This window comes from Actinia tenebrosa, unplaced genomic scaffold, assembly GCF_029948245.1.
Source record: "Actinia tenebrosa isolate PJP-AT-01 unplaced genomic scaffold, QUT_ActTen_1.0 PGA_scaffold1__47_contigs__length_23844297, whole genome shotgun sequence".
Lineage (NCBI taxonomy): Eukaryota > Metazoa > Cnidaria > Anthozoa > Actiniaria > Actiniidae > Actinia > Actinia tenebrosa.
The window spans coordinates 8,896,439-8,914,808 of record NW_028292578.1 but is presented as its reverse complement, the minus strand read 5'-3'; the positions used below and the strand labels follow the sequence as shown (position 1 = coordinate 8,914,808).

At 36.4% G+C, this 18,370-nt stretch overlaps 3 protein-coding genes across 3 annotated transcripts; 1 reads left to right on the top strand and 2 right to left on the bottom strand.

The window, feature by feature from the left end:
• Positions 1–105: 105 nt before the first annotated feature.
• On the bottom strand, positions 106–5,517 carry LOC116295035 (sphingosine kinase 1). Its single transcript, XM_031702733.2, has 5 exons — positions 5,030–5,517; positions 3,659–3,799; positions 2,759–2,853; positions 2,472–2,587; positions 106–2,075 (listed from the first exon to the last, which is right to left on the bottom strand). Exons 1-5 carry the CDS (start codon positions 5,415–5,417, stop codon positions 1,172–1,174), a joined length of 1,644 nt encoding a protein of 547 aa, XP_031558593.1. The 5' UTR covers positions 5,418–5,517; the 3' UTR covers positions 106–1,171.
• A 105-nt stretch (positions 5,518–5,622) lies between these two features.
• Positions 5,623–6,813, top strand: LOC116295061 (mitochondrial cardiolipin hydrolase-like). The gene has a single exon (XM_031702772.1). It carries the CDS (start codon positions 5,623–5,625, stop codon positions 6,313–6,315), a length of 693 nt encoding a protein of 230 aa, XP_031558632.1. The 3' UTR covers positions 6,316–6,813.
• A 605-nt stretch (positions 6,814–7,418) lies between these two features.
• Positions 7,419–17,243, bottom strand: LOC116295036 (UNC93-like protein MFSD11). The gene is made up of 18 exons (XM_031702734.2): positions 17,126–17,243; positions 16,623–16,680; positions 16,058–16,073; positions 15,348–15,455; positions 14,608–14,687; positions 14,352–14,448; positions 14,010–14,065; positions 12,666–12,769; positions 12,310–12,344; positions 11,799–11,842; positions 11,642–11,707; positions 11,447–11,491; positions 11,003–11,080; positions 10,183–10,351; positions 9,590–9,653; positions 9,058–9,129; positions 8,378–8,446; positions 7,419–8,040 (listed from the first exon to the last, which is right to left on the bottom strand). The coding sequence occupies exons 1-18, from the start codon at positions 17,222–17,224 to the stop codon at positions 7,951–7,953; spliced, it is 1,350 nt and encodes a 449-aa protein (XP_031558594.1). The 5' UTR covers positions 17,225–17,243; the 3' UTR covers positions 7,419–7,950.
• Positions 17,244–18,370: the final 1,127 nt, after the last annotated feature.

Here is an 18,370-nt window from a genome sequence, read left to right as displayed (position 1 = left end):
CGCCTTTTTTTCTTCTTTTTATACACCGGCTCTCGACGAGTTCCGCGTGGAACCGAGTCATTGATCAATTCTATTTTTGATTTGTCTATTTTACGAACAAGTTCACATCTTTTGTTATTTATTTGTTTTACCTTCGTGTACAAAAAAGCATTTTCTTTAAAATTCCATGCGCATGACATCGAATCTTTGTGCACCGTACTATCAGATTTTTTTAGTACATATTGGACGGAATACAGTTTGTGAAAATTTAACAGCTAGTATTCTCAAAAGGAACAAGAATTTGAACTATAAGCTAGTCGATAGTTTTTTAAAGTTTTACCACGCACAAAAGGCGGCTTATAATATGCTTAATGAATGATGATATTAATAAGCTTTCGATTCTTAAAATAATAAATTTGAACACCAACGTTATACACCAACTAAAATCAAGGTCTGGCACTTTCAAATAGTGATTATTCATAGATTTATTTAGTGTTTGAGCAATTCTGTCTGTCATTATATTTTAACAATGATGTAAAGTCATTGTCTTAAAGTTTCAAATTCATAATTTTTAAATAATTCATACAAAGCCTTGTTTCAAGGTTGTTATATTCGATTCTAATTTTGTATTTTTTTCTAGATTTGGATAATTTTACTTCTTCATCAAAGAAATAGGATAACCATTGAAAAAGATTCAATTTTAGCCTTCATTGACAGCACAAAAATTATATATTAATATTAATATTAATAATAATCAAAGGGTTTGTTATTTTCTTATCCTAAGCGATCTAATATTTGAACAATGAAATATTCTGTCCCTACCCTTGGACAAAAAAACTTTTAATCAAAAGGTTGAAAACCTGTTGCCCTTTCTTGCCATGAGAATTAAATATTCTGTTCTTTGATTTACTCATTGAGTTATACGAGTCTTGCCTTTCTGAGGACATAAAATGTCAAGTTCCACCCACTCTCCTACCCACCCCAACCCACCCCCTGGTTTATAATTAGTCTATAATATTTAATCTATTAATTCTATCATTATTCTAGGCCATTTTAAACAATCTGTCCCCACCAATGGTCATGTACTGAAAAAGATTTTTCATCAATAAAAATAAAAATGTAAAAAAAAAAGGGAAAAAATGCTATTGATATGATTTCAATTAAATGGTAAAAAAAAAATAATTAGATGATGTTATCTATGAGATTTTGAACACATGACTTGTGCTAGTCCTTTATGGATCTGTCCCTGAACCACTGAATAAGGAATGGCCTCGCCATCTATTGCAAGTGTTCCATTTTCAGACAAATCTGGCTCAAGTCGGAAAGCCTGTGCACTCACAGTTACACATTCATCAGCCTCCACATGTGAGCCATCTTCCATTTTATTAAACAGCGAAAGAAGCTTTAACCTAGAGATTCCAGCTTTAGAATACGTTATGTGCATGACACCATCACCAAACCTTGCTTCTGGGGCAGCCATAATGTCTGGTCCCAGGTGAGAAAGATTGACTGAAGAGCCAAGAATGAAGGTACCTTGAATAGTCTTCCAGTTTGCAGGCACATGTTTCTCAAATGGAAGCAACAGTGGTGTATCAGGTCCTTGATGATGTTTGTAAACCTTGGAAATGTCATTGACTGAAGGTTTTTCACTTTGAAGCATGACAGCATTCTCATGGCTAGAGGGTAAATCTGTCCCAAGTCTCTCTTCCTTAACATTTTCATCTGGAAAAAAGGATCCACTTGGGCTTCCAAATGAGTGAAAAACTGGAGAGTCATTATCTAAATCACTTAATTGCTCTTTAGGGATGTCAACACTACTTGTTACTTCATCATGTTCATTATTCATCGGCAGATACGACAGTCTTCCTCTGTAAGTACGCAATCCTATTATTCTTATTACAGCACCTACAGTAAACCGGGCATTGCCAAGATATCTGTGTTTCTCAGACTCTAAGTCCACGTCAGAAATAATCCCCCAGGTTAAAGACAGAAACGAGAAGAACCTGTCATTTGGTGTATCAATAGTACATATATCCAGTTTATGGGTTTGTCCAATGATAGTAGCAAAGATGGCAGCAGTCACGTCAAAAGGTTCTCTGGAAGACAAGTAGAATGGTAAATAAGATACAAGAATATATCCCTCTAACTTCATGCTACTAAGAGGACTTTTTTAGCATTAATAAAAAGACAAAAGATGTGGCTTCCATGTTGGTTGACATGACAAAAGGATAACAAGATCAAATCTTTTGTCAAATCAACCAAAATGCTGGCTATGAAATCACATGCACCCAAAGAGTTAGTGATATCCTCCTAGCTAATAGTGAACTTATTAGTATAACAAACTAGTGAATTAATACAAATCCTGCATTCTGATTGGCTACACTTTATGGTGTATAGGTGTTAGTGTATTGGTAGAGAGCTATTCTGTATAAGTATAAAGAAACTACTTGACTATAAGAACAAATCAGGTCTATTAGCAATATCATACTTACCCTGAGGCATAAAGGGCTGAGTAGCACAATGCATTACCAGAACCAGTTGGGATGACACCAATAGGCATTTGAATAGCTCTTTTCCAGTCTGGTCTGTTCATTAGACCATTTACCAACTAAAACATAAAGTTAATCAATTAAAGCATTTGAATGGTTGATCTCTAACATTCCTGTTATCTTCATGTTATAAGCTTGATTGTTCAGGCACTTCATAGGCTACTGACTCACCCATCCGATGGTTCCCCGTTTCCTATTGCACTCTAATGAGACATAATATACTCACATACCTCATAAACCAGACCATCTCCAGAACAAATTACAATGCCATCCCACTGCTCTACATCTAGGTTTAGGCCAATTTCTTTAGCATGTCCAGCATATTCTGGTCACAAGGACAAACAGAAAACTATTATCAATACCAGTAATGAAAACAAACCATTACAACTTGAAGTGGATTTTCATGTGGGGGAGGGAGAGGTGTGGATCCTAACCGAAGCGTCAAAAAATAAGGCTTTATAATGCATTATTGATTGGGAAGGCTGCAGCCTTATGCCTAACCTCCGGGGAAGGGGTGGGGGTACTCCCATATATGGAGTATACGGGGATGAGCCGCTGAACAAGGTATGGTTATTCGAGCTTCTTGTCATAAACAGGGTATGCAATTTCACTCAAATTCGAAGTTCTTCCTGAGTTTCCTGTCATATTCAGGGTTTCTACTTTCGTATTGACCAAAACTGGTTATTATGGTCATAAAAAGACAATACGCGAGATGACATGATAAGTGAAATGGGAACTCAGTGCAATAAATTATATCTCTTGTCATAAACAGGGTCTACAAATTTGGGTTTTTTTTGACATAAACAGGGTACCCCTTTCAGAATCCCAGCGGAACACCCCTACCCAAATTCTGGTGGAGTACCCCCCCCCCCCCCCCCCGGGCCTAACCAAGTCCAGTACTAGCTTTTATCATTCATATGTGATCTACCAATAGCAGATATAATGCATGTATGCAAATGAGATGCAAATGAGACAACAAGCATTGTATTGACTCGAAAGTCTCACTTGTATGTTTCTTAGACAACAGAATGTGTCACTACAGGCTCAACTGTAATAACATCTATTTCTCAGACCCCATTAATCGTTGCTGAAAACTAAATTAGACCTGATAAAGATAATATGAAACATACCAGTTACAAGTAGTTCAAAATCTATTGATGATTCTTTATACATGGGTGACACTTTTTTCTGGAAAACCTTCAGACTCTTGCCCTGTCCACTGGAAGGATTTACTAAAACAAGTAGCTTTCTTCTTGGTGGCAGATTTTTATCTTTTGAAAAAAATATGCACAAATGTGTGAAATATAATAATTAAAACATGCTATTAAATAATATATGTATACATACATATATGCTTGGTGTTTTACATCATAATCAAAGAAGGAGTGGAAGCATTCATTGGATGAATGCAAAATATGTATGCAAAAAGTAGATTTAACTTATCTCTGTGGGTTGGCCGTGCCCTTACTTTAATCAACCCAGAGGTTGTTTCAGGGTTTGATCTGTGAGTTAGCCATGCCCTTACTTTAATCAACCCAGAGGTTGTTTCAGGGTTTGATCTGTGAGTTAGCCATGCCCTTACTTTAATCAACCCAGAGGTTGTTTCAGGGTTTGATCTGTGAGTTAGCCATGCCCTTACTTTAATCAACCCAGAGGTTGTTTCAGGGTTTGATCTTTGAGTTGCTGTGACCTGACTTAGATCAGACCAGAGGTTGTTTTAGGGTTCGATCTGTGAGTTGCTGTGACCTGACTTAGATCAGACCAGAGGTTGTTTTAGGGTTCGATCTGTGAGTTGCTGTCCCCTGGCTTAGATCAGACCAGAGGTTGTTTCAGGGTTTGATCTGTGAGTTGTCTTGTCCTGAATTAGATCAGCCCAGAGGTTGCTTCAGGGTTTGGTCTGTGAGTTAGCCATGCCCTGGCTTAGATCAGCCCTGAGGTTGTTTCAGTTGAGTTAGCTGTACCCTTTCTTTCATTGATAAGTTGTTTTAATCCACAACTATTTCTCATTCTCTCTCTACTTGACGTACAGTTCTAGAATTATGAGGACTCTGTTGGCAAAGGATGCCATCTTGATAACAATTAAACGTCAACTTTTATGCACTCATGAATTTCTACTACTCCTTCCTTAATGTTTCACGATAAATTCAATATTCTGACCTTTGTTACTATGATATAATAGGTTTAATTACCCTTTGAAAGATCTAATCCACCCTTTACCACTACTAATCAAATTAATTTTTTCATTTCAAACATAAACTGAAGACACTGAGAAATAGGGATTGCCATTATGTAAATCGTTTTTTTAGGCATTGCTAGGGAGGTGTATAGATGATACATTTTAAACATTTTGAATTCAAAAAAACAGATGCTCAGCTTGCTGTTTCGGTTCCATTCATGCATTTCCTATCATCCACTACTATGGCTAGTCTTGACTAGACTTTCCATCTTACGATATTCAACATACACCACTTTATCGACCCTGAAATGAAAACGTTTTTTACCTTTCAAAGTAGCAGTATCTATGCTTGGATTTCTTATTAACCATAAGATCGTCTTGATCCAGTGTTCAGCTCGTTTGATATTAGATTCAAGATCTTCCCATCCACTGACTTTGAAACGGATTTTTCGTCTTATTCTCTTATTTCCCCGCACGGGGCAAATGTAGATATGAATATAGGCGTTTTCATCCTCGTTGATACTACTCCTAAATAACTTAGCACCATAAATATCGCTAACACTTAGGTTAAATAAATGATTCTTTGAAGGTTTACAGCAAGATTCAATGGTGGTTTCGTTATAAAACAGTTTTTCTCTTGTCAGTCGAACGTCATAAAACCTTTTACCCGGTAAAAGTTGAAAACAGTTTTGTAGCATCACTGATTCAGCCATGTTTTAAAACGAAGGCAAATATTTCATTATATTGCTACAGTTATGTATTTTCCTTATTTATTCCTTCGTTGTTCATCCTTCAAATCAATCGTGTGTGTCGATCGTGTGACTACGAGATGACTTACGGGTTACGGGATTCTTGCGGGATCATTACGCGACTGGTGACCGCAGTGGAAACAAGTCAGCGGAATATCATTTAATCAAGATGGCGGACGAAGTTGGTTTGGTTGTCTGTCAAAGTTTTTCCTGCAATATTTCGCGATGCGTAAGGCTTTCGTGTGCTTTAGCTCTTGTTTCTGGTACAACGTACGTTTTATACAAATATATAAAGAAATCGACTGAGTTTTCCCGGAACGATTTTAAGGAAACTGCGCCATTTATACGTCAAGTGTTGTTCTTCCCCGACAAGAAGATCGCTTGTAAAAGTTTTCTTTCTGGTGTGAACTGTTCTCGCTCAATATGTCCATATGCCCATGAAGATACGTCCCTTAGTAAGCTAATCAAGACTATCATGAAAGCCAAGTCTACCCTGGATGTATGTGTGTTTACGATCAATTGTCACGAGCTTGCCAACGCTGTAGTGGAGTTACACAAGAAAGGTGTTGTAGTTCGTATACTGACTGACGACGAACAAATGGGATCCTCTGGATCACAGATACAAAAATTTAGAGAACAAGGTATTCGTGTCAGACATGACTTGTCCTCCTTTTTCATGCATCACAAGTTTGTTATTATTGATAATTGTTTGATAGCTAATGGTTCATTCAACTGGACAAGACAAGCAGTCACCGGCAACAGAGAGAATGTTGTGATTACCAATGAAGCTCAGATTGTAAAAGCTTTTAGCGAAGAATTTGAAAAACTATGGATTGAATATGACCCAGCTTCTCGATCGTAAAAGAGGCTTTGACTTCTAGATATTTTTTACCCCGATTAGCTGTGTTGATCAAGTCAATTTTTACAATTTTTATTTATAATTTCGTGTTGTTTCACCAATGAAAGTTTGAGTCAGAGTTAGTAAAGTATTTCCTAAGTTTTCAGACTTCAAAATAATAATGTTAACAATAATATTGGTAGAAATCCCAATGAGTCGTTATCACATGGCTCCATGTTTATTCCCATGAGAATGAAAATCTTTATTTAACCCTAACCTAACTTGAAGTGATTGAATGCGAGGCCATGCAGATGAAATCTTTTGTCCCAGTCAACTTGGCTGCCACATGATAGGGGCCCGTAATCCTAATAAACTGATGCTCACAAGGAATTCTGGGGAACTTTGGGATCATCAAGACCACATTTGTTTTGATGCCAAGAACACATTTATTTTAGGTAACATAATTTTTATTCACCTTTTATATACATCATCCAATAAATCTTTTTGTTTGCAATTTATAAACTTTAGTTTTGTCTACGAAATATTCGACACTAAGCATTTCAAACTCACTATGCATATTCAGAAATAGAGTGCATGCCATATATTTGTGAAACAAAATCAAAGATGTATTGTGCAGTTCCAAAAATTACCCATACCCCCCCTCCCCCCTTATGGAGGAATTTTTTTAAGACAACCCCCCTACCCCCAGAAATTATAATTTTCTTCCATACAAACTCTGTAATTTTTGTTCATTCTCTGACACACCCTCCCTTTGGAAATTCCAAATTCCTCTGTGGGGTGGGTATGGATAATTTCTGGAACTACACATTGTCTAATTGCACGTCTATGTGTACAAAATGGTAATAATAATGGGATTAACAGAGGACCACAGAGTGGCTCTTCTTCCACTGGATTAAAGTATGCAATGGTGGATATCACTGGAGCAGAACACTGGGAACAAAGTGGCCAAATTCTTAGATAGTTGACAACTAAAATATTAGTTGATAGCCAAATATTTTGAAGTGCTCCATAGCTTGTGATTGTTTACAGATAAAGTGAAAATAATAACGTTTTCTAAGAATTTTGAAGAGTTTGAGTGAGAAAATAAATGTTTGTTTTCTCTGAGGAAAAAAAAAAGGTCGCAAGTGTACTTTTGTCAGACCAAGATACTGTATGAACAAACACTATAAAGAATTAGCCTTATAAGTTTCAAGCATGGACACTAAGTTTTGGCATTTTGTGAAGTCCAATTTATCAGGCATGTTTGAAAGTCAAATTTACATATGTTTTGGCTATTTTGCACACAGATTCAGAGCATGCGCAGACGTTTTTCACTTGTATCGGTTTAAGTGCCATCACTTTTGATCTAAATTTTAAAATCATAAGAGTTTGCATCTAGCTTTTGAGTCAAAAATAATCTGGCATTCTAGAAAATTATTGCTGGGTCATCCTAATGTATTGGTATATAAAAGCTAAGCTATTGATGGTTCACAACCATTCCCAAGAGAGTCAAATGACTAAGACATGGTAGCCATGTTATTTAAGTTCCACCAATATGGCAACAATAATATTAAGTGAAGAATTGTCATGTAGGTAAGGGAAGGCAAGTTTCTATGCCTATGACAGAATTATTGATCCTTGACTGCTTTTGTTATCTAGTTACTGAATTCTTTGATATCCTACAGCCCTTTTCTTATGCTTCCATTCCACTGTGAAGAAGCCCAATGTTCCTATAAATGACCATATTACCTGCAAAAAAAAATTAAATTTATTGTCCAACCACTCAAGAAAGGAAACTACCAGCAACCTGATTTTTTGTTGCAATTTGTATTCTTCATTTATTTTTAAGGATTTTTAAAATTTAAGATTCTTGATCCTGACATCACAATACTCCATTTTACAGTTCCGTTCAGAGACCACGAATAATAGTCTCATGTTGAGATTGGAGTTTTTCGCACATAGTAAAACTACAGTTTATCATGCACTGCAACTCCAGCCTCCGCTTGGAACTATTATTCGTGGTCACTGAATCTCAGGGTTTGATCAGATTTATGCTAGCATTAATAAATATGGAAAATGCCCTCACCAGAATCAGCAGTTGCCACTGCAGCTGAATTCTATTACTGTAAAAGAATCCTACGGCAGCAAAAAGGGACTGAAAAGAAAGGAACAAAATTACTACCAGGTTCTCATTACTTAAGTCATAAAAATGGCTCATTTATATCCATTACTTTATAGCAGGTTTTTCAAAAATTGCTTCAAGGAAATTAACTGCTTCAAGAGAAATCATATGAAGGTGTTAATTTATCATTATTTTCATTGTTGTTTATTGATGCTTATTGATTGGTAATAGGTTACATTCTCAATAGACACCATGATGGGCCATGGGTTCTTCAGGGGGGAGTAGAGGGGGGGATGTCATTGGAATATTCCAATATTTTAGAAGATCTAATTCAAGTATTTCATTTATCAGAAAATGAACAAATAAATCAGAAAAATGTTAACAAATATTTACTGGAAAAAATTATGATTCTATCATTAAGAAATCTCCTGAATTGAAGTTGTTTGCCCCCTCAGAAAACACATGACTAATCTGCATTATAATACGAAAACCATCATGATATTTATCATGAATAGAAGCTAATGTTAATAACTCAGGAATGATGATCAGAAGGCCTTATGCAACGCATGGCACTGACAGAACTGATGATGAATGAAGACAAGAGATTAGGTACAACGTATATATTTAACTGCCTTATGGGTTACCTGTGTAAACTTGAAAAGAGCAAAGGCTGGTGCACTGTCATCAGAGTAAGCAAACCCTAAGATGGAATATATCTGCAACAACAAGTAAACTGTTGTGAACATATGACAAAGGACTGAACAATCATCACATCAATGTTCACATTTATTATGTTTGAATAAATGGATAAGATGCATGACAGCTGAGATGGGATGGCTGAGATGAGATGGTATGGCTTCTTGCTTAATGAATGGCAGAAATGGATACCATGTTTGTGATGGATCTATGTGATGAATGAATGAGAGTGTGGATAAGATAGATGGATGGAATAGATAATGGTTAATTTGTTGGATGAATAAGATGGAATAAAAAGGATCAATGGAATGGGATAAATGAATTAATGGGCTTGGATAAATGGATGAATGAGCTTGGATAAATGGATGAATGGCATAGGGAAAAATAGGATGAATGGATGGGATAAATAGGATGAATGGATGGGATAAATAGGAATGTATGGGAAAAATAGGAATGTATAGTATCAGAGTATTTTCCTACCTGGGTGTTAAAGCTACTGTCACCTAACCCAAGCAGAAAAGCACAAATGAGAGCGATGTACTGACTAAAAAAAAATTATCTCAATCAACAAGAAATTGGTGTAACTAAAATCACTCAACTTAGCTAAAACAAGTTTTGGTCAATGTCAATAGACAATCTTAGTATATATCTAAGAAAACTTAAGTTGTGACCAACAAAACCATAAATTAGAAAAATTAAAATAATCTTTACTAATCAAAGTTCCAAGCTTTCAGACAATAATCTACTTATAGAAAAATTTGCTATTAAAATCTTGAAGACTAAAATACTTACGAGCAACTAACTAATGTAATGTAACACTAATGTAACACTTATAACAATGAAGAAAGATAAAGACTAAAAATAATGCATCAGCTAAGAATAAAAACAATATCAACTTATGATCTATTTAAATAACGATATAAAGTATGCAGGAAATGATACTCTAGGGAAAACAGTGGCTTAGGTCTATCAAAAAGCTTTGGTCCAAGGCGAATAAGGTCTATTCAAGAGGGCACAAGTTTATTATCATATTTGTGACAAATGCATGAGTATATATTAGGTTTCATACATACTTAGGCTTGATATACGCCTTATCAAGAGTTTTCCCTATCGGTGCATGTGAAGGTATGTTGAGGAATATCATGAGAAAGGCAGCCAGATGCACCACAAGGCCAAGAAGAACTATTGGATCACGACCAAATTTATTGGTTTTCTTGCCAAAAATACCAAATGCCAGACCCCCTAAAACATGAGGCATCATGCCTATTAGTATTAATATAACTTTCTTTAACACTCTTTAAATTTACTACATTTTTCATTGCTGGGTTGCTGATCAAGACAAGCTCTTGCAACAATAGACTTTAGGTGACAGACTACCATCAATCAAAAAAATTGTTGGAGTACATAAAAATACATGTATACTATGAGAAAATACACTATTGCTCATTCACCTGGAGCAGCTTCTAGAGTAAACTCAAAGAATTAAGTAGATTTTGGAAGGAGCAAAACTAGAGAACCCAGAAAGGAATATTGCTCAGCAAATGAAGGGAGAAAGCCAACAAACCCTACTCACATGTGATGGGAAATTCAGGAATAGAGTTTATTCGTGGTGTGACAATGTTTTCCCAATTCAGCGTGACAAAACTCCAGAGGATTCATTTTCTTTTGTTTTTACTCTTCGAAAAAATTCATGAGTATCCCAAAGGATATACGAAAGGAATAACGATGATATCCCGATGAGTTTCAAAACAATAGCTCTTCATTCTCCTAGAGGTTTGTCACATTCAATTTGGAAAACATTGTCACACCACGAATATGGTAAATGCATTGCCCACTACACCACCCCTACCCTTGATGAATCCCAAAATTCCCCATTATAATACTAATAATTACCAAGAATCTCTCCTACGCCAATAGATACACCAACCAAACCAATGATCTTCTGCGCTGATGGAATCTTTAAAGTGTTTGCTGGAAAATTTAAATATAGATTATTTCTTCACTAGAAAGAGTTATGGAATGGTTGGTTAGTAGGATTTTGTGTCGATGCATGGAGTAATTTCTCAGACTGCCAAGACAAATGCTCATGTTTAAGATTTTGATGCCAGATCAAAGTGGAATTTAGTAGTTAGGTTTTTATGGAGGGAGGAAAACTAGAGATAAACTCTTGAAGCACAGAAGAGAACCAGCAAGTAACTCTAGTCATATACGGCACTGGGTGTGGGAATAAATACACCACCCATGCTTCAATGTTGAAGGAATGAATGGATAGGCAGATAGTTGGGTGGAACTATTGACCCTTAAGAATGTTTTATAATAAGAAAGAGGTTAACTTACCAACAGATGTTCCATAGACACCACTGAAAAACGTCAATTCTAAACCTAGGAAAACAAACAGAAAAAAGAAATTCCTGTAACCACACAATACTTTATAAATGAAAAGAAATAATCTCTGAGATATTATTGAAAGCATAACTTGACTGACTGTCAATTGAATTTGCTTTGCTATAATTATATAGATCCTTCACTAACCTGTGTAAGCAAAGCACAAGCTGAGGAGAATCATATCTTTTGTCATGAACAGTCTAAAAGATGTTTCTATAAACAAATAACAAACAAGAATTATTGTATATGATATTGGTTTTAAGTGGAGGTAGGTTTAGCTCAGTGTAGCAGCATATCTACTTACTCAATGCTGCCAAGGGTCCCGGCTTGGAAGTTGCATGGGGAGTCCTAAGAGAAAGTTCCAAGTTTAAAATTACCTTATTCAGCTAGTATACAGCTTTCGAAATATTTCCTTTTCTTTCAATGGCAGTTATAAGGAAATAGATGGATAGATGAATGGGCTGGTGGGTGTGCAGGTAGTAGGATGGATGGATAAAGGGATAAATGCATGGATAAATGCATGGATGAATGTATGGATGAATGGATGGATGAATGGATGGATGAATGGGTGGGTGGGTGTGCCGGTAGAAGGATGGATGGATAAAGGGATAAATGCATGGATGGATGGAAGGATGGAGGGATGGGTGAATGGATAAATGGATGGATAAATAGATGGATGGATGGATGGTCCAATGGATTGATGGATGGGTAAATGGGTAAATGGAATGATTAATTGAATGATTAATTGATGCATAAATGAAGGAAAACAGGAGGAATAAATAAACAATATAATAGAATAGATTCAGCATTAATACCTGGGTGACGTTTTTCCTTCAATATCATGCAGCACCTAGGATTAAATGTAACAAAGAAAAATGAATAATGAAGATTATAAGTCATAAGTCATCAATCACTAGGAGGACATACAGGAATTGGTTCCAGGTTGCATAAATGAATGGTTAATACAGGGCTTAAAATAATGCCCAATCAGACACTGGTCATCACAGGCCAAACTAGTTTTCTCTTAGTCGAACCTTATTTCTGGTAAAATGTTACTGGTCAAAATGACCAGCAAGGAAAGATTTGACCACAGTCCCAATTCTGGCCAACGTTGCCTGATGTCCTGCTGTAATTTTATGCCCTGTTATCAATGCCTAAAAGGGTTTCTTACCTTTTCAGCAATCAAAGGTGGTTTACGTAACAGAAAGAGGAGTAAGATTCCAATTCCACAAACAGCACTAAAGACAATAAATACTGTAGTCCTTGTGTGATCATCTGTAAAAATATATCAACTTTGTATCAAATATGTTTACTAACTATGGCAATCATGAATGAATGAATAAAGAAAGGAAGGAAGGAAAGAAGGAAGGGAAGGAAGGAAGGAAGGAAGGAAGGAAGGAAGGAAGGAAGGGAAGGAAGGAAGGAAGGTAGGAAGATAGGAAGGAAGGAAGGAAGGAAGGAAGGTAGGAAGGAAGGAAGGAAGGGAAGGAAGGAAGGAAGGAAGGTAGGAAGGTAGGAAGGAAGGAAGGAAGGAAGGAAGGAAGGAAGGAAGGAAGGTAGGAAGGTAGGAAGGAAGGAAGGAAGGTAGGAAGGAAGGAAGGAAGGTAGGAAGGAGGAAGGAAGGGAAGGAAGGAAGGAAGGTAGGAAGGAAGGAAGGAAGGGAAGGAAGGAAGGAAGGGAAGGAAGGAAGGTAGGAAGGAAGGAAGGAAGGAAGGGAAGGAAGGTAGGAAGGAAGGAAGGAAGGGAAGGAAGGAAGGAAGGAAGGAAGGTAGGAAGGAAGGAAGGAAGGGAAGGAAGGTAGGAAGGAAGGAAGGAAGGGAAGGAAGGAAGGAAGGGAAGGAAGGAAGGAAGGAAGGTAGGAAGGTAGGAAGGTAGGAAGATAGGAAGGAAGGAAGCAAGGAAGGAAGGAAGGATCACTTTCAATTTATCAGATAGATAGATACTTTATTAAAATATATCACACTGAGCCTTAAAGGCTGAAAGCCTGAAACAATTAAAAATGAGAAACTAAAGGGATATTAATATACACAATATTTACCCTAAAATAATAAATAATAAAAGCTAAAAACTATGTAAGAACTATTTACACGAATACACAAAGATAAGATAAAACTATTTCTAAATCTATTTGTATTGTAACGCTGAAGTCAAGCGCTGGCAGAAAAAGTTTATGCTTATCGTCCTCTCTAATAAATGCTGTTATAGGGGCACATGCAGAAGTCATTGTGGTGCTTATCTATATCTGAAAGTCCTAGCCTGTTTAGTACAAATTGGTATTCCTAGCCTGGACAAAATATAATATGCATTGCTCTCTTTGGTAGCCGTTCAAGTTTGTACATTAAGTACTTTGGTAATGAATAGTGAAAACTGGGGCAGCATAGTCGATAACAGAGCGTATAATGGCAGTATACAACAGACAAAGATCTTTCATTGAAACATTGGCCCTTTTAAGTTGTGTAAGAAAGTATAGGAAGTCATGAGCGCTCGCTTGACATCATTTAAATAATCATCTTACCAATGTTTTGTTTCCCAGGAAACATAATAAACACAAACAAATTTCCAAATAACAAGCTGGAAAAAACAAAAGAGTAAATAACATTTTCAGAGATTGTAAAAATAAATGTATTAGCCTTTAATTTGATGAAAAAACTCCTAATATTCAATAAAAACATCCATAAAATATCCTTCCATGAGCACTTGTGTATCATTCATGGAGTAATATCATTTTCTTTTCTGTTTCTTCCCGTCTCTTCTACATCATGTTGGTTGTCTAAACCTCATCTATTCCATTCCGCTGTGTGCGACTGGAATATTTTCTGGAAATACAGAGGGCTACATCTAGAAATGAATAACAAACCTGCACTGCAGCAGTGCCCAGAAGATACCACTGTTCCTGGACATGGTGTCAGTGTCAGAGTTTAAAGTAAGAAAATTTCCTTGTCCAGTCCAGATAACTAAAAGAAAGAATTGGGATTCCTTTGGTAAGAATGACATAGGTAGCCAAAAATGTAAAACGTTAGTAAATCCAAATTATATACTGTCAATTAGAGAAAAAATATTGATAGTGCAACACCTTGAAAGGTATAAATATCGAGTAATAAATTGAGACTTACCACTTGCACCAAGTCCAATAATGACAGATGCCAAATATAGTGTCCATGTCATTGGTTTTAGAAAAGATAGGATAAATAATCTAAAAAGAAAAAATAATCATTATGGAAAAAATGAGCAGATATTTGAATATCAACACACATCTGTATCGATGTTGATCACACAGCAGCCAAGTTGACGAGAACAATAGATGTTGCTAGACTCTTCCACAGTCTCTTGCTTGTCCGTTCCGTCTCCACGCTTAGAGACTGTAACGGTACAATGACCGAAAGGACTTATGGGTCCCGAAAACTTGGACCCAGCGTGCTTTGGGAACCAAAATACTCGTCCACAGTCTCTCTTGTTTTCGCCGCCATCTTAAAAATATTGAAATGAGAGAGACTGTGGACGAGTATTTTGGTTCCCAAAGCACGCTGGGTCCAAATTTTCGGACCCATAAGTCCTTTTGGTCATTGTACCTTTACAGTCTCTAAGCGTGGAGACGGAACGGACGAGCGAGAGACTGTGGAAGAGTCTATCGATTTTGCCACATTTAGCCTCGCATGTGCTGGAGAAAAAATTTATGGGGGTTAAACAAAGGTTTTTATTGTGACCCGTTTATTATATATTATTTTTTTAATGAGGTCCTTTTTGAAAATCATGATTATGAAAAAATTATATCAATAAAGATTATTATTATTTTATTTTTTTTCTTTTATTATTAATAAACTTGGCTGCTGTGTGAGTAAGGCCCATTACTCACAAGTAACAAACACCACCAGCAATCATTGATGATCTTGGTCCAAATATCCCCACAAATGATGGTGCAAACCAGTTGGAAAAGGTGAAGACAGCATACACGATGCCGAGACTGTCAAAAGATTATCAGATCAGTATTACAAGATGGCAAATAATGTTTTCCTATAAGGGTGTCGTATGTCAGATCAGGGAGATTGGTTGCATCAACAAGCAGCAGTCTGGTCAGGCAAAAGCTTATATCAAATAATACAGCTGGAAAAAAATGTTTATGCTATATGCACCTGCAGTAATTCTGACAGGTGAAACCACACCCACTAATTGTCGCACTGTTACATTCCTTTCCTACCGTTGGATTTACCGTTCACTTGTAAATTATGAACCTGGCAGCATATATTTGAATGTTTGGCTTTGGGTTTTGCAATCTTTGAACATATCTTTTCAAATCTAGAGTGAATATATTTTTTTCATATTACATATCCTAGGAGAAGAGTAGGTCAGCATGTCCGGCAAGATTGAACATTCACCAGTCAAAACCAATAAATTTACTGGACAAATATCTGATATCTGTCACTAATTTGCAGGCTTGGTATAACGGTAAGACTGGTATGACTGGTATGACTAGTTATTATTTTTAGCTCTGTACATAATTATTATTAAGCTTAAACTTTCACAAGCGGATTTCACAAAATAGCGGTTATCAAAAACTGGACTCACCTAACATATCCATCCCCTGAAACAACAAAATACAAATTAGAGGTTTCTTTAACATCATACTCTTCTTCATATATTATTTCATTTCATTCGTGTTTCTTTACTTTACCTTGAGGATAAAGAAATCAAGGGTGGTAAAGCAGTAAAGATCAGAGGCTTAAATTCTGAGATATTCTAGCTAATATGTCAAGCTTGTGGGACATAGCAACAGTAACTAAGGGGAGTCAGAACAATGAATGATCTCAGAAGATAACCTTTCTCTTTAGATCAGTTTTTGTATGAGTGTGGAAAGCTCAGTGCTGTATGTTTGCCTCACTGCAACATGATGTTTTGGTTGGCTGATTTTTTTCAAACAAAATGTGATTGGTCTGGAAATGCAGAGACCGTCACATGACCGTGTGAACACCATGTTCAAACCATGTTTGGGTAATTGTCCTGGATGGAAAGTAAAATAATATTCTCATGCAATGGGGTGTATGCAGATTGCCTTGCAGTGCCACTACCACATTCATGCTTTTCACAGTCAAATGAAAACTGCTCTATGTGTTTTGTTGATCTTTTTAAGTACCTGCAAATGTTTCATTTCTTGCCTGATATTTTTCTTTCACCCCTTGTAAGACATAAGGCTAAAGCAAGACAGATATGGAAAACAAATCTAAATAAGGCGTTTAAAGATCATATTGACTTCAAATTTGAAGGGGTCTCGGTAAAAAGCTGAAACTGAAATGGCAGAAACACGTATAGATTTATACGTTTCGGTTTGAATTCATAACATGTTAGGATTTTTATGATTTTCAGCTATTTCAGCCGTTTCAGCCTTGCAGTTTCACCTTTTTACAAGATATAAACAAGTAAAAGATTCCACGACAAAGAAACCATAAAGCCATAAAATAAAACTCCCAAGTCTAACAATATGACCGACAATCAAACCGACATTACGATAATAGTTTAATATGTAGAGCAAAACAACTTGTTCTCAAATATCTAGAAAGTAAGAGCTTGTCATTTCTACACTAAAGAAAATAAGAAAAACCAAAAACGGATAACAAAAAAAAACAAATTGTGTTTTACCTCTATGATTGATGTAGTCTGGAAGGCCGTGAACATGAACATAAAGGCCATCCCCATCATTATAACGTTCCACATTCTCACATCAAAAAAACCCGCCATCTTGCTGCCTTCCCTTGAATACTCTTCCTCTCTGATGATTAATAAGGTCCACTAAGTGTGGAGGGGTCGGGGTGATTTTTGATATGCTCAAAACTATTTTAAATTTCGTCATAAAAAGTGATAAAGGACGCATAGATGATCGCTATGGACATACATATTATTAATATAGATAATTTAACCAGTTTTGAACAGCACAAAACGAGAAAAGATTTAGTATTTTTAGTGGTACAGAGATTCGACGCTACCCACCCTACTTAGTCAAAAAATGTTGTTATGATCCCATGACTGACCACACGTCAATATAAAGGAAGCCCAATACGAGCATTATGTTCAGTGATTTGGTTTTGGCTGATTTAAACATGTGATTTTGCACTAGAATTTGTGTTATGACATGAGAAATCCATCCATCCATGAATATTATTCATCCCACTCATCCCTTTAACCATCCATCACATTAATCTCATCCTTCTATCCATCATTCCCATTAATCTCATCCTTCTATCCATCATTCCCATTAATCTCATCCTTCTATCCATCCATCCCATTAATGTCAATCTTCTATCCATCCATCCCATTAATGTCATCCTTCTATCCATCCATCCCATTAATGTCATCCTTCTATCCATCCATCCCATTAATCTCATCCATCCCACTCATTTCATCCATCCTATTAATGTCATCCTTCTATCCATCCATCCCATTAATGTCATCCTTCTATCCATCTGTAGTGGTTCTAGGTTATCCCGAGGACTATAGTCAAGATGCGAGACGTTCAAGTTCTAGATTATCAGTTTATTCAGAGTTCAGTCAGTCAATGATTTCACAATTCCACGCTACAGGATTAATTTCACGAGTTCAGGTTTTCACCAGTTCAGGTTTTCACGAGTCCAGGTTTTCACGATTCGCTAGAATGACAATTGCAAAACCTTATATGAGAATATATTCTGTCCAAGAAAAACGGAATCAATATACTTACACATATGTGCTGTCCTGAAGATAAAATCATTCGAATTCCGGATTCATTTTTTAAGAACCACAACAACTTGTCTACTCTTCGCTATAACAACTCTGTCCCATTCCCACGAGCTCCTTCTCTCTCTCTCTCTCTCTTCCACAGGGAACCCACTTCTATCATGCATAAGCTAT